Source organism: Cupressus sempervirens, chromosome 9, assembly GCF_028749045.1.
Source record: "Cupressus sempervirens isolate cs-2001-9-10 chromosome 9, ASM2874904v1, whole genome shotgun sequence".
Taxonomy (NCBI): domain Eukaryota; kingdom Viridiplantae; phylum Streptophyta; class Pinopsida; order Cupressales; family Cupressaceae; genus Cupressus; species Cupressus sempervirens.
In genome coordinates, this window is record NC_143126.1 from 133999559 (window position 1) to 134014266 (window position 14708).

The 14708-nt window shown below is 35.3% G+C and overlaps 1 protein-coding gene across 6 annotated transcripts in view; it reads left to right on the forward strand.

Moving 5' to 3' along the window:
• The window catches only part of LOC149537888 (CLEC16A-like protein), a 94124-nt gene extending 88140 nt beyond the window's left edge, over window positions 1–5984 (forward strand). For 2 of the 6 annotated variants that reach the window (XM_089799290.1, XM_089799288.1), the window contains exons 16-21: window positions 3245–3350; window positions 3455–3529; window positions 3668–3717; window positions 4036–4195; window positions 4382–4548; window positions 5113–5984. In XM_089799290.1, coding sequence (XP_089655416.1) covers window positions 3245–3350; window positions 3455–3529; window positions 3668–3717; window positions 4036–4195; window positions 4382–4548; window positions 5113–5394 — 840 coding nt within the window. In that variant the 3' untranslated portion in view covers window positions 5395–5984. Of the gene's footprint in view, window positions 1–3241; window positions 3351–3454; window positions 3530–3667; window positions 3718–4035; window positions 4196–4381; window positions 4549–4771; window positions 4931–5112 lie in introns of all 6 variants that reach the window. The other 4 variants (XM_089799289.1, XM_089799287.1, XR_016355928.1 and 1 more) reach the window with 3 other exon arrangements.
• The last annotated feature ends 8724 nt before the right edge of the window (window positions 5985–14708 follow it).

Here is a 14708-nt window from a genome sequence, read left to right on the forward strand (position 1 = left end):
CCTTTATGATTTCCCATGCTCATTTTCTTCCAGTAACAAAGTCAATGTGATTTTCCAATGGAGGAAATTAATGCGACATCCAACCTATCCTCAAAAGGAGACCAGGCGATGCCATTAAATTTGTTCTTGTAAAATTTAACTTGTAGATTTCAAAATAATAGAACTAAATTTTTTTGAAATATCTTTTGTAAAAGTTACAATTATAGACCCCATCTCTGTTGCAAAATCGCAAATACTACTAAAAGACATCAACAAAATAATTGCCTGTAATACCATATTGAAATTTCAGTCACAGTGATTGATTGCATAGTAATCCTTTGTAATTTTGTAAACATCAAATTAATCAGAGAAATCATTGAAATTTGAACTGTGGAAATGAACAAAAGTGCGCAAACAATTTACACTAAAAATAGCATTCTTATCTCTCAAAAGCAAAGTATTATCTCATGTAGGATATGGTTTGGAAGGTAAATCTAAATCATTAGTGCTTATCCACACTTTATTAACCTTAATTAATTAAATAACAACTTTCACTTTATCACATAAGTGGCTTACAAAATAGAAATACCTCAATTTATTGCATGTTCATATTGAAGCTAAGTTCCAAATGGAGCTAAAAAATTAAACATGGCCTGCATCATATGATAAAAATGAATTGCACATTATTAATGTACCCTTCACAGTCCATGGCATTCGAAAACAATGTCCTTTTAGGTCACAATGCAATCACATTATTCAAGGGCCACCTTTTAACATTGTTCTATCAATTGGAATGATAGACACCATTGCCTTGGTCCAAGAATCCCTTAATAGTTTTCAGTGATTTGTCTACATGTGTCATCTCCTTGCTTATGACCTGTTGCACACCTTGTCAAAATTTGGACCATTGTACAATTTTAAATCCTTATTTATTGCCATCATAACTACTTGCTAATATGGTGATTTAACAACGTTGGAAGACAATCCATGTGCATAAACTCATGTTGCAATGTGTTGATCAACATTCTCTTAAGCTACATTTTGAAATGACATTATCCTTGACTCTTTTTTCTCTTATGTGTGGTGGACTCTCCTTCATGCACAGCCAAGGCTCACTATGACAACTTTAAGAACACTAGGATTGGTGAAGAAGGGGCTTCTTTGATTGAAATGATAAGCTGATCTAAGGGCAACTGTTGCTTCTGCATCTGAGATATACTCCAACACTCTAGATGTCGGCATAGGTGCATCCTTCAATCATTATTTGTTGTCCTGATAACTACTTGGTTTTATGGTGATTTAACAGTATTGGAAAACAACCCATGTGAATAAACTCATCTTGCAATGTGCCGATTAACAATCTTTCAAGATCCATTTTGAAATGATTTTATCATTGACTTCTTTGCTTTCTTATATGTGGTGGACTGTCCTTCATGCACAGCCAGGGCTCACTATCACAATTTTAAGAAGTAGGGACATTAGGGATGGGAAAGAAGTGGGCTTCTTTGATTCAAACTTGTTACTTGCAAATGATAAACAGATCTAACGGCAACTGTTGCTTAAGCATGCTTTTATTCTGAAATATATTTTAACACTCTAGATGTTGGTATAGCTTGGGCTAGATTTGATGTGTGCGCTAGGATACTGAACAAAAGTTCTTGTCTGAGTGCATGAACTTGGATATCTCGCGCCACACCCCTAAAAAATTCCAGCGTGTGCACCATCACTGGACATTTGCCCAATCTTTCCAACAAATTCTTACACCAGCGAGTTGTGTTGAACTTTATTTTAAATGTTGTCTGGTCTATAAGGGTAGAATATGCTGATATATTATTATACTAATGGAAAGAAGTTTTAAAAACCAACAGATTCCTATCCAATTTAAAATATAGATCATAACTCACATGAAGAATGAAAAAAATACTAAAATGTTTGCTTATTTAGAAAATTGGTTTTTTTGCCTCTAATCCAAGAGTTGTCCAGGTTCCTTCATGATCTACCTGGCAGAAAATGGGCTATTGCACGTCCTCTTTGCTTTGTGTGTTTTGTTATCTAAATGAGGTAAATGTGTTCATTTTGTGTCTTAAGTTGTTTAGATGTTCCATAAAGCATTTAGGATTTCAGTTTATCTGATTCTGGGACCAAAAATTGGTGCTCTGTTGATTAATTGGCAACCTGTCCAAATCAACAGAGCAACCAATTCTTTGTCTGTACTTAATACGTACTGAACCATTCTGGCAGTTTTCATAACATAGATTATTACAGTGAATGCTTTATGTGGCTTTGTCACCGAATTGAGTTATCTCTATACATTTTAATGATGCTTAAAATGTGAATGCTTTTAGTCTGGTTCATGTTCTTCTCATTGTTGAAGCAAATTATGTTAATGGAATTTTTTACTATCTTTGTGACATCTATGCTAAATGACTATTTTGGTACTACTAGGTTATACAGATTTAGGATAGAGGTTCTGACATAGAAGATTAAAGGGAAGCTTGTGTATTATTTGAAAGACTTTTTAATTCCATAAGGTAATTCAATGTTCATGTTCTTCTCATTGTTGAAGCAAATTATGTTATCTTCATGGAATTTATGACTGTCTTTGTGACATCTATGCTAAGTGACTATTTTGGTACTACTAGGTTATACAGATTTAGGATAGAGGTTCTGACATAGAAGATTAAAGGGAAGCTTGTGTATTATTTGAAAGACTTTTTAATTCCACAAGGTAGCTCAATGTTTATTGTAGCTTTTTTGAATGGGAATAATGATTATTCCAATCTGTTTGTGGTTTTAAATTTCTTGCTATGATACTTCACAGCTTTCATCGCTGTCAGAAGCGCTTTGCTTTTCTTCAATTAAATTGCTATTTTGTATCCACCAAAAACCGGCTCCTTCCTTATGCGGTTCCATAAACATTCTCGCTCCATGTTTGGATGATCATCAATTTGTGTTCCTGGAAAGAACCTTAGAATTGGACTAAAAATTGTACTCATTATTATTAACATATTCATTTAATATTTCACAATATTCAATTTGAAACTTTGGTTCAATGTGTTAAGTGTGATATTTCATTGATGATGAAAATCACAGAGACTGTTGTTTTAGAATTTGATATGCTCGATTTTCAATTTGTTTTAATTAGTCATCGTTGTCTTTAATCTGTCAGGCCTTCCCTTACCTCCAGAGGGAAAATAAATAAATAATCATTGTACATTGCTTAAATCTGAAAGCTTTGTTTACATAAACCTTTTCTGATTAGCAGGATGCTTACAACGAGGCTAGCAATGAACTTCTGAAAGAAACCAAGGATTGCTGGTGTGATCATATCTCAGCAGTTATTGTGGATGAATGGAAAAAGTGCAAGACAGGTATGCTCATCATGTTATATGATTTTTATGTTCCAAGTTCCAAAATTAGATTTTTTCAAATATTTTGTATGCCATTCTTGATTATTTTTCTACTTGATTCATAGCCATTGAGAGACCAGACCTTGAAAAGTCTTCTGTATTTGTTCTTCTTCCAGAGTCACAGTCTGTCCTCGTGGATGGTAAGTTGTCACTGTTGTAATTGGATTTTTCTATGAATTTATAATGCTTGATAGAGTTATTTATGGATGGGTGTACAGATTAATCTTTAAAAAATATTAAATTAGTAGCCTTTACTTAGTTTTTGATTTTTTTGTCAGGTGATCACTCTTCTTCCTTTGTTGGTCAAAGAATGCGGAAGACAGTTAAGGTTGTTAGTTAACTGTTGGACTATAATGTGTACCATATTTCTTTGTAATTACATGTCTCATCAATGTCAAAAGAAACAAGAAATAGATAACTGTCACAATTTTCCTTGTACTTTTTGAGGCTCATTTGACTATTCCTGGGCTTTTATTGGTCTCTAGGGTTTTGTTGTCCTAGCTAGTTAGAATTATTCTTTGTCTGATCTCAGCTTTCAGTCTTTTGTCTTACTAGGGTTGGAAAGTTGGAAACTTTATAGGTAGGTGTTAGAAATATATACAACTAATTATTGTAAAAGTTTCTGAATTTAAGTGTTGAATACCAGGTTTTTGTATTGCATCATTATCTCAGAAGTTCTCTAATTGGAGGCAGTGCACATGATATTCCTGAGTTTGGTTTTCCGAGTGATACAAATGAGAATTCCAGGGTGAGGAGGGCGGGCATAGATATCCTGGTTCCCAAGATAGGCACTGAATTGAATTTGGGTGAGAATATTTCAAGTTAATTTCCTGCTTACTGTAGAATGCATTGGAAGTGAAACTTATTAAGGATAATGCTAATGGTAGTTGCCATAAATTTCATGTTCATTCTGTAAACCTATTTATTTGCATTAAATATATCCTTTGCTTCTAGGGATTCTGATATTTTCCGAACTTTCACTGCAACTGCAGATGATGCACTTCCTTGCAGGATAGCATTTGAGAGGGGGAAAGAGCGTCCATTTTACTTCTTAGCTGTGGCAAAGGGGAAATCTGGATGTTTGTTGCTTGCAGAGGAAGTTCCTCTTAAACGACGTCGAGGGATTGTTCGTGTTGCAGCTCCCTTGGCTGGCTCAATTGTAAGTTTTTTTAACTATTTTTTTGGTTTGTGACTTATTTGCAAAATGCAGAAATATGCCTATGTACCAGCTGTGATATGCTCTCTTAATTACAATGGAGTATGAAGTTTGCTTCTCAATATCACTATATATAATTCTTAGCGCAAACTATCAGTCGAATACGATGTAATGATGAGGTTTGTTCATCTTATGGTTTTGATCCTAAAATATCTTGCAAGAATAGAGACAAGCCATGGAGATGCTGTGATATAAATGCACACTTGTGAAAATAAAATTTGCAATGTTTATCTGCAATATAGAAGCTTGATGGTTCCATTGATATGCCATTAATTATAGTGCGTGAGGATGGTGAAATCATTTTCAATTTTCATTGTGCAATTATGTAAGCTTTGTATCCCTGAAACATTTTGATTTTTTCGTCTTTGTAAAACAATCAATTTCTTTGCTGGTCCTGGATTTTATTCTACTTACATGGCAACTACATTTGTAGTAGTAAAAATATTTAAGATAGTATAGTCATAGAATAGAGCATTGATCATTTAAATTCATTTCTGTGGATGACAGCCTAGAATAGATGAGAAACATCCAAGGTGGCTACATGTGCGGGTGCGGCCATTTAATTTGCCAGATTCTACAAAAAATGGCATGAGTTTTGGACGATCTAAGGGTAAGGGATTGGTTGATGGAAGATGGACACTTGCATTCCCGGATGAACAAGTGTGCAAATCTGCCTTGTCTATTGTACTTGAGGAGATGTCAGTACAGAGTTTTGCTATCCAAGAAGAATTAAAACCCTTGCTGAGTTATGGCTTGGCCACTAATAGCCAAGGTATTCATAAGGTGTGAAGGTCATGCAAGATGATTTGTGTTTTATATATATCCGGCTTCTTCTTCACCCCCTTTTTGATTTGGCGGGAGAGAATAAATATTTTATGGTTGCACACTCTTCCTCTCAATTGTCTGTACCATGTAGCTTCCAATATGCTCGACAGTTCTGCACTGTAGGATCGGAGTTTTCTTCCAGAATTCCTTGGCTTGTCAGTCGACATGTCTTCAATTCATTGTAGTTTGTACATTAGTTATAATTTCAATGTAATAGAAAAGTTCTTTGCAAGCCTCTAATGAGGTTGTGTAGGATAAAGATGTATTTGTATCAAAAATGTTTTTGTCAGTGATTTCACTTGTCCAAGTTCTGCTCTTGGATATTTAGATTCAAATGGTATCCACCACAATAATGCATATTCAGTGCAGTTCTGATTATGAATTGGAGCGGCAATGGTTCTATACATTTCCTTGAAAGGAATGTCAACAGATGTCATTATCAACAAATTATTTATGGACACTGTGGGAGTAGCCAAGCATCTCCCTTGTGTCGATATATCATTGCCTTCCAAAAGTTGGAAGTCTCTTTAAAAAATGTGTAATTTTTAAAGTTCTGAACCGGTCCATTTTTCATTGCTTTATGTATGTGAAAAATAGCCGCTGTTACCTTTAACATAATTGTTTTGACCTGATTTAGACGCGATCAAAGGCTTGGTATAGTGTGAATCAAGAGGAAACAAGGATGATAATGCAAGATCAAAAGTAGAGTGCATTGCCCTTGTCTGTTGCCTGCATTTTATTTTTTTGATGCGTCATTTAAGAATTTTTCCAATTTAAAACTTTTTATGTTCTGAAGGCAATAACCATTGTGTTGGATGGTCCAAGAGTTCCTATGAATTAACCAGATTCAATATACAGGCTACATGGGTAGTGACCAATGAACGAGAATCAATCTAAGGTTGAAATCCCATGCACTTTAAGCTTTGCTAAACCTAGGTGAATGAACCTAACAACATTTAGAGATCTGATATAGTTTGCAGTGAATATTCTATATTAAGCAGATAGTTCCCAATGAAAATATACTAAGGAAAGATTAACTTTGAATTCCACAGTACTCTTGATTATTCATCAACGGTTGGGAATAAATTCTAAACTCTAAACTAAATACTCTTGGTTATTCATCAGGAAACTTCAAAAAGTTTTGAGCATCGATTTGTTTCTAATATATCAGTGCTTATCCTAGGGCTGCAGAATCGGAAAATTCCAAATACTTGCCATTAACAAATTTACATCAGACCAATGGATGCAACATAGTTAATGCCTGCCATTAACAATACCTAATGATGATCAGACAATTCTACTTCGATCCTAAAGCTGTTCTCAAGATTATTAAAGTATTTACTATTTACTCCATACTTGAAAGAAAACAGTAAATAATTAACACAAGATAAAGAATATTGAAATGACAAATTCAACCATGCGTAATATATTGAATTTATATAAATGTGAGTACACAAATTGGAGACAATAATGTGATATTGTTTGCTCAACCCACATTGATATTTGCATCAAGAAAAAGTTACATTCTACACACTCTATCTCAGACTTAGAAAGTTTCTGTTCTAACCGCCCAATTGATTTTCCGTAAAAAGGAATATTTTTAAGATGCTTGGCTGCTTATGACGATTAAACATGCTCTTGAGCTCCAAAGTTGAATCACTGCTAAAGAAGGAAAGTGTCCATCATCGTAGAAGCACTGATAGGATGTTGATGTGGTAGGCTCTTCAACTGCTTGGGAACTGCTTGAACAAATTGACTAATAATGAAGGAAACCAGTTGAATGTTGAAATGACCAAGGCACTGAAATCTAATTCTCATCTCTAACCGTATTCAATATCATTGATAAACCATAAAGCACCCGTGACCAAGGTGTGGTCTGGAAAGATCCTTTTCTAGAGATAACTAGATCATTGGTTGTATTGTATGCGGCCGTCATCTAACATCTTGACCTGTGGACAAAACTTAAGAAATCCAAAAATGTCTGCCATTGTACCTCTATCTCTTCCTCAAAGATTTGTTTCTCCACTAAGTACATCTAATTCATTGGGGCCATTACCCACTGTAGTATGTTGTTGAACAGCTCTATTCGTATCTGCTTGTCTTCAACTATTGTTGCGTGGATCATTGGCACCATAAAATCAAACTCACTGTGAAATTTGAAACGGGTGGGTGCTACAACTCATGAAGTGATTTGATTTTTGCCTTGAGCTATTTTTCAGGAAGGCAGTAACTCAATGACAATATTCATCATTTTTAAAGTTGGAATAATGGTTAGAGGACCATGAGGTACAAAATGAATTACCAAACAAATATGCTACAGTAAATACTTCTTTCTAAACTTAATTAAGCTCTAACATAACATGAAAAAATTTAGAAAATTGTAAATAAATTTGATGTTAACCATTTTATGGCTAATTACCGACTATTGAATCATATTTTTGAAGCAGAATTCAAAATCACTTCAAAATATTATGTGAACTTTGTCAAAGCAATGAGTTTTAAACAAGGTCATCCTAATAATTTGTCTAGGCGAAAGGATGGATATATAAGAGTAGTCTCTTATAACTTAAATATCTGTAACATAATTTTACTTAATGTTAGTACTTGTAATTGGAAACCTACTAGTGTTTATCTTAGATGTCATTGGATTTTATTGTGTGGGGAGATTAGCCTTGCTCAAAATCAAATAATTGATTTTGTTAAACAAATATTGGGTTTTTAATTTTTGGATTTGATTGTGTATAGTTTTTTACCATCAATGTTTCAGATCATACTATCTGATCCATCATCAAGATGCAAGAGAACATGAAGAACAAAAAATGATAAGTTGCAGATCTAGCAGACCATCAAAAAGGTGACAAGGAAGGGGGGGTTTTGGGTGAGGAGAGAGAAAACAAGTGCAAAGGTGACATGACATGACTTTGACTTCAAAATATTAAAAAATAGATTGAGAACTACTCCAAATAAGTGGAACAAATAAGTCAGAAAAATAAAAATAAATAAATAATTTTTAGAAAGAATAAGAAATGATAACTAAACAAATGAATAAATATATAATAATAATAATAACAAAAATAATAGTAATAATAATAGTAGAAATTAAAATTAGATTAAAACAAAATAATTAAAAATGTTAATAAATAATAATGATATAACTAATAATAATAATAATAACTGAAAAATCTACAAACACCTACGACAAAAGAAGATGAAAAAATCTCTTATATTATGGGTGTATACAAATATGGAGCACATATATGAATGTACAAATATATGAAAACACTATATATGCAAATATGAGAAAACACGTCAATACACAAAAAAAAAAAAAAAAAAAAATTAAAAAGATAAAAAAATATATACACACACACACACACATATATACATGTATAAATATACATATATATGTATATATATAAATGTGCGTGTGTGTGGAATAATAATAATAATAACATATATAAATATGCATAATGATAACCTTAATAATGATAGTAAGTAATAAATTAGAAAATAAGAAATATATAAAAATAATAAAAAATAAGGACAATAAATACATAAGAGAAGATAAATAGAAATAACAAATAAATAAAAATAAAAATAATAAGGGGAGAGACAAGGGAGAGCAGAGAGATGGTCCCTAACAACGATGACTAGAAAATAAAGCGCAGGGAGATGACTGACAACCATAAAAAAGAGAGAAGGGGATGAGAACCGCAAGAGTGAAACAGAGAAACGTGAGTGAGGGCCTCAACCCGAGGCAAGAAGACAAGGGAAAGGTGGGAATAAGGAAGGACTAGGCACGAGGAAGAGGGGGAGAGAGAACTAAGGGAAGAAGAAGGGGGTGGGGGTGGGGTATGCACAAAAGGGGAAGAGAAACCAAAGAGATGGAGAAAGGCACGAAAAGACGGTCAGGGCACAATGTTGTTGCGGCGAAGGGAAGATAATAATGGGTGTCAAGATGTGTTTAGCTCCAACCCTCATCTCGATTGAGGTTAGAGAGTTTGTTATTGATTTCGATGGCCTCTTTGAGCTTGTGTTTGAAGAAATTGTCCTCTATACATAATTTAGGTGTCCTCTAAGCATATGTGATGCTTGGTCGAGGAAGAATGCTCAACAAGTGTTGACTTAAGAATCTATTTGTGTTTGATGTCAACAACATGCTCTTTGATTCTAGTGTTGAAGGATCGACCAGTTCTCCAATGTAAGGGGTTCCACAAGAGCACATGACTTTGTAGACCCCAGACTCAGTAAAAGCATCCCTGTGGTCCTTAGTGGGAGGGATGCAATGCCTTAAAGTGGATATGGGCTTGAATGCCACTCTAATGCCCTTTTTGTTAAGAAGTTTAGAGATCTTGTGGGAAATCCCAGCTACATAGGGGATGGAGAAGAATGGGGAGGTCTCAGGGATAGAGGGAGCACTGCTGGGTGGCGAAAGATGGAGAGATTTAGCCAAGTGCAAGGCTTTAGCAATTGTCTACTCGAATATCCATTCCACTTGAAAACTTGATGGAGATGTTGAAGTTCTTGGTCAAGGTTATCATTGTTACAGATCTTATGCGCTCTCAAGGCCAAGGTTTTGAGGATACCGACTTTTTGTTCGGGGTGGTGGTGCAAGGAAGCATTAAGATAAAGGTCAGTGTGGGTAGCTTTGCAAAACTCCCGTCAACCAAGAGACCTGTTAGGTTTTTTTAAGATCAAAACATCAAGACAAGGTAAGCAGTTGTCGGATTTGATCTCCTTCGTGAAAGAAGTGGAGGGAACTAAATTGTTGAGGCATGCATGAAACTCTTCCAACTTGTCTGGACCATGTGGCCAACATATATTGGTGTCATCTATATATCGCTTCCACCACTTGTTGAGGGGAAAAGAGTGTAACGCAATCTCCTCAAATGCCTCCATGTAGAGGTTCGCAATAACAAGAGAGAGTGGGGAACCCATTGCCAAACCATCCACTTATTGATAAATGACACCAAGGAGAAGAAAGTAGATAGTGAGCACAACTCAACAAGAGAGGCTAACCCCAAAGTGGATCGTGAAGTGTCTTTTTCCCTCCAAGGAGCTAACCCCTCGGATTTATGGGGTTCAGAAAATCCACAAAGCCAACATTCTGCTACGACCTATAGTAGATACTATAGGTTCGTCGACTTACAAGTTAGTAGCCTATCTAGCCAAATTATTATCCTCACACATTGGCAACTTTGACTCCTTTGTCAAAGACTAACCATTTTGTCCAATTCATTAAGGATGCTAGATGTGATAGTAATGACATCCTGGTTAGCTTTGACGTCGTTTCCCTCTTCACCAAGATTCCCATTCTTGAATCCATAGAGATTGTCAAATGCAAGGTGAATGTTGAGGTGGCCTCTCTTGTTGAGTTGTGCTTATGATCGACTTTCTTCTCCTTCCCTGGTGTCATTTATGAACAAGTGGATGGTGTGGCAATGGGTTCCCCACTCTCTCCTGTTATAGTGAACCTCTACATGGAGGCATTTGAGGAGATTGTGTTACACTCTTTTCCCCTCAAACCTAAGTGGTGGAAGCGATATATAGATGACACCAATATATGTTGGCCACATGGTCCAGACAAGTTGGAAGAGTTTCATGCACACCTCAACAATTTAGTTCCCTCCATTTCTTTCCTCAAGGAGATTGAATCTGACAATTGCTTACCTTTCCTTGATGTTTTAATCTTAAAAAAACTTGACGGGTCTCTTGGTCGACAGGTGTTTCACAAAGCTACCCACACCGACCTTTATCTTAATGCTTCCTTGCACCACCACCCTAGACAAAAGGTCGGTATCCTCAAAACCTTGGCCCTAAGAGTGCACAAGATCTACAACAACGATAACCTTGACCAAGAACTTCGACATCTCCGTCAAGTTTTCAAGTGGAATGGATATTCGAGCAGACAAATCGCTAAAGCCTTCCACTTGGCCAAATCTCTCCATCTTTTGCCACCCAACAGTGCTCCCTCTATCCCTGAGACCTCCCCATTCTTCTCCATCCCCTATGTAGCTGAGATTTCCCACAATATCTCTAAACTTCTTAACAAAAAGGGCATTAGAGTGGCATTCAAGCCCATATCCACTTTAAGGCACTGCATCCCTCCCGCTAAGGACCACAAGGACGCTTTTACTAAGTTTGGGGTCTACAAAGTCATGTGCTCTTGTGGAAACCCTTACATTAGAGAAATTGGTCGATCCTTCAACACTAGAATCAAAGAGCATGCTGCTGACATCAAACACGAACAGATTCTTAAGTCAGTACTTGCTAAGCATTCTTCCTCGACCAAGCATCACATATCCTTAAAGGACACCCAAATTATGTATAGAGAGGACAATTTCTTCAAACACAAGCTCAAAGAGGCCATCGAAATCAATAACAACTCCTCTAACCTCAATCAAGATGAGGGTTGGAGCTTAAACACATCTTGGCACCCGTTATTATCTTCGCTTCACAAACAACATTATGCCCTAACCGTCTTTCTATGCCTTTCTCCATCTCTTTGGTGTCTCTTCCCCTTTCATGCATACCCCAACCCCACCCACTTCCCCCCCCCCCCCCCCCAAACCCCCCAACCTTCTTCTTTCCTTAGTTCTCTCCCCCCCTCTTCCTCGTGCCTATTCCTTCCTTATTCTCGCCTTTCCCTTGTCTTCTTGCCTCGGGTTGAGGCCCTCGCTCACATCTCTCTGTTTTAGTCTCGTGGTTCTCATCCCCTTCTCTCTTTCTTATGATTGTGTTGGTCATCTCTCTGCACTTTATTTTCTAGTCATTGTTGTTAGGGCTCATCTCTCTGCTCTCCCTCGTCTCTCCCCTTGTTATTTTTATTTATTTGTTATTTCTATTTATCTTTTCTTATGTATTTATTGTCCTTATTTATTATTTATTATATATTTCTTATTTTCTAATTTATTATTTACTATCATTATTAGGGTTATTATTATGCATATTTATATATGTTATTATTATTATTATTATATATATATATATATATATATATATATATATATACATGTGTGTGTGTGTATATATATATATTTATTTATTTATATTTATGTATCTATATATACGAACTTATACCCATCTACATATATGTAGGCTGGGGTGAATACACACACACACCCACTATATATATATATATATATATATATATATATATATATATATATATATATATATATATGAGGTTTTTTCGTCTTCTTTTGGCGTTGGTGTTTGTAGATTTTTCAATTATTATTATTATCAATTATATTATTATTTTTAGTTCTAATATTATTAGTTATATCATTGTTATTATTATTATTATTAATTTATTTTATTTGTTCCACTTATTTGAAGTGGTTCTCAATCTGTTTTTTATATTTTGAGGTCAAAGTCATGTCATGTCACCTTTGTACTTTTTTCTCTCTCCTCACCCGAACCACCACCCCTCCCCCCCCCCCCCCCCCCCCCCCTCCCTTCTTGTCACCTTTTTGATGATCTACTAGATCTGCAACTTATCATTTTTTGTTCTTCATGTTCTCTTGCAACCTAATTATGGATCACTACATGATCCATAACGTTAATGGTAAAAAACTATACACAATCAAATCCACAAATTAAAAACTCATTTTCATGGATTGTGGAAATCTAATAGATCTAAACAAAATTGATTATCAAACTATTCTATCATGACTCTAAATTTTCAACTATATCAATAAAAATATAACAAAGAACTTTGTTTTGAAACCCACCAACATATGTTGACTTTAATATCCACTATCATGGACCTTGAAAACCAAATGGCATCCACTTTTCACATGTTCTTCAATAACAATAGTATTAATTGTTTGTTAGCCATATTATGAGTTGCCATATTTTAAACTTTTCCTAGATTGCCTATCTAGTCATCGAAGCTTCTTATTTTCGTTTCATTTTCTCTTGATCATTGAAAACATTGTACAAAGTCACCTGAAGCTTCATATTTTTTCCTCATCTTTGCCTAAACCTCTTTGAAAAACTTTGAACCTTATTTCAAAGTAGTTCAAAGTAGTTCAATCGAAGGTTTTTACGTTGACCTTTGTTTTCTGCAGGTAATTCACTCTAGACTCTGGAATGTTCCTTTGAACTATTTTCAACCCCTTTGAAGCTTGGTTTGAAGCAGTTCAAAGCGGTTCTATAACTAAAGTTTCTTCGGAAAAATTGATTGTGGGTTGGTGAAACCACCAGGTTCACGTGGCATAAATTACCACGTCAGGAGGTAATCATTCAAAGGAGGTGCCTTAATTTCAAGCATGGGAAAATGCCATCATGACTTAAAGTGAAAAATCTTTTTGCCAAAGGAAAGATTGGGTGTCAGATAAAACTAATCATTGTCAATACAGCCGCAAAGGGAAGCATTTAATAAAGGTCATGTCGAAAAATTTCAAACATGTGAGCTTAGTCGCAGTTGATCTGTCATGAATACCTCATTAGGAGGTTGTACTTTTGCATGTATGTTCTCTTTCCCTTAAAAAGAGCGTAGTCTTTCTTTTTGTTTATCATGCAAAAAGGAAGTTTGGAGGAGTTGCTAAGGGACAAGAAAAGAGGTTATTTTTCTTAGCAAGTTGTAGGTGAGAACACAAAAAAGCCTTCCTTTGTTCTACCATTTATGTGCATTTCAAAATAGAATCAGGTTGAGCCTTGCTTTCCTTGTTTAAGATGAAATTCGTGTTGCATTTCTTTGGTAATGTGTCAAGTTTGGAGTGCAAAAGACCCATTATTTGTGATATGAATTTAGAAGGTGTTAGGCTAGAAAAATTACAGTCGTAATTGCTTGAGTGAGCTAATGAATTAAATGGTTGTATGGAAATTTTGACTAGTGGTCTGATTGAAGCCGCAGCCTTCCCTCCTGCCCTGTTAAGCCCTGAATTGCTCCAACTTTGTATTGACCATTATGATGTAAGGAGTAAAAGTATCTTGAATAAGGATGGAGAACATGTACTATCAATATCTAGGGAGACTATTTCCTCAGTGCTACGTCTACCAGAAAGTACATTTGTTGCATTTTCTCCCATCCAATCCCTAGCTGAATACCAAGAAACCCCAAGAGAATATCGTAACATCCTAGCCAGGAAGTGAATGGTGACTAATTATGGTGGAGGTTCAAGACTACCCAAGATAGTTAGAAAAGATCACCTAAAACCCCATATTCATGATCTTGTAGTGATGTTACATTGAGTTAAGGGTTTGGTCGATGTCCTCCTTTTTGAAGAATGTATGTTTTGTTATGTTGAAATTATTTTAAAGGGAGAACAATG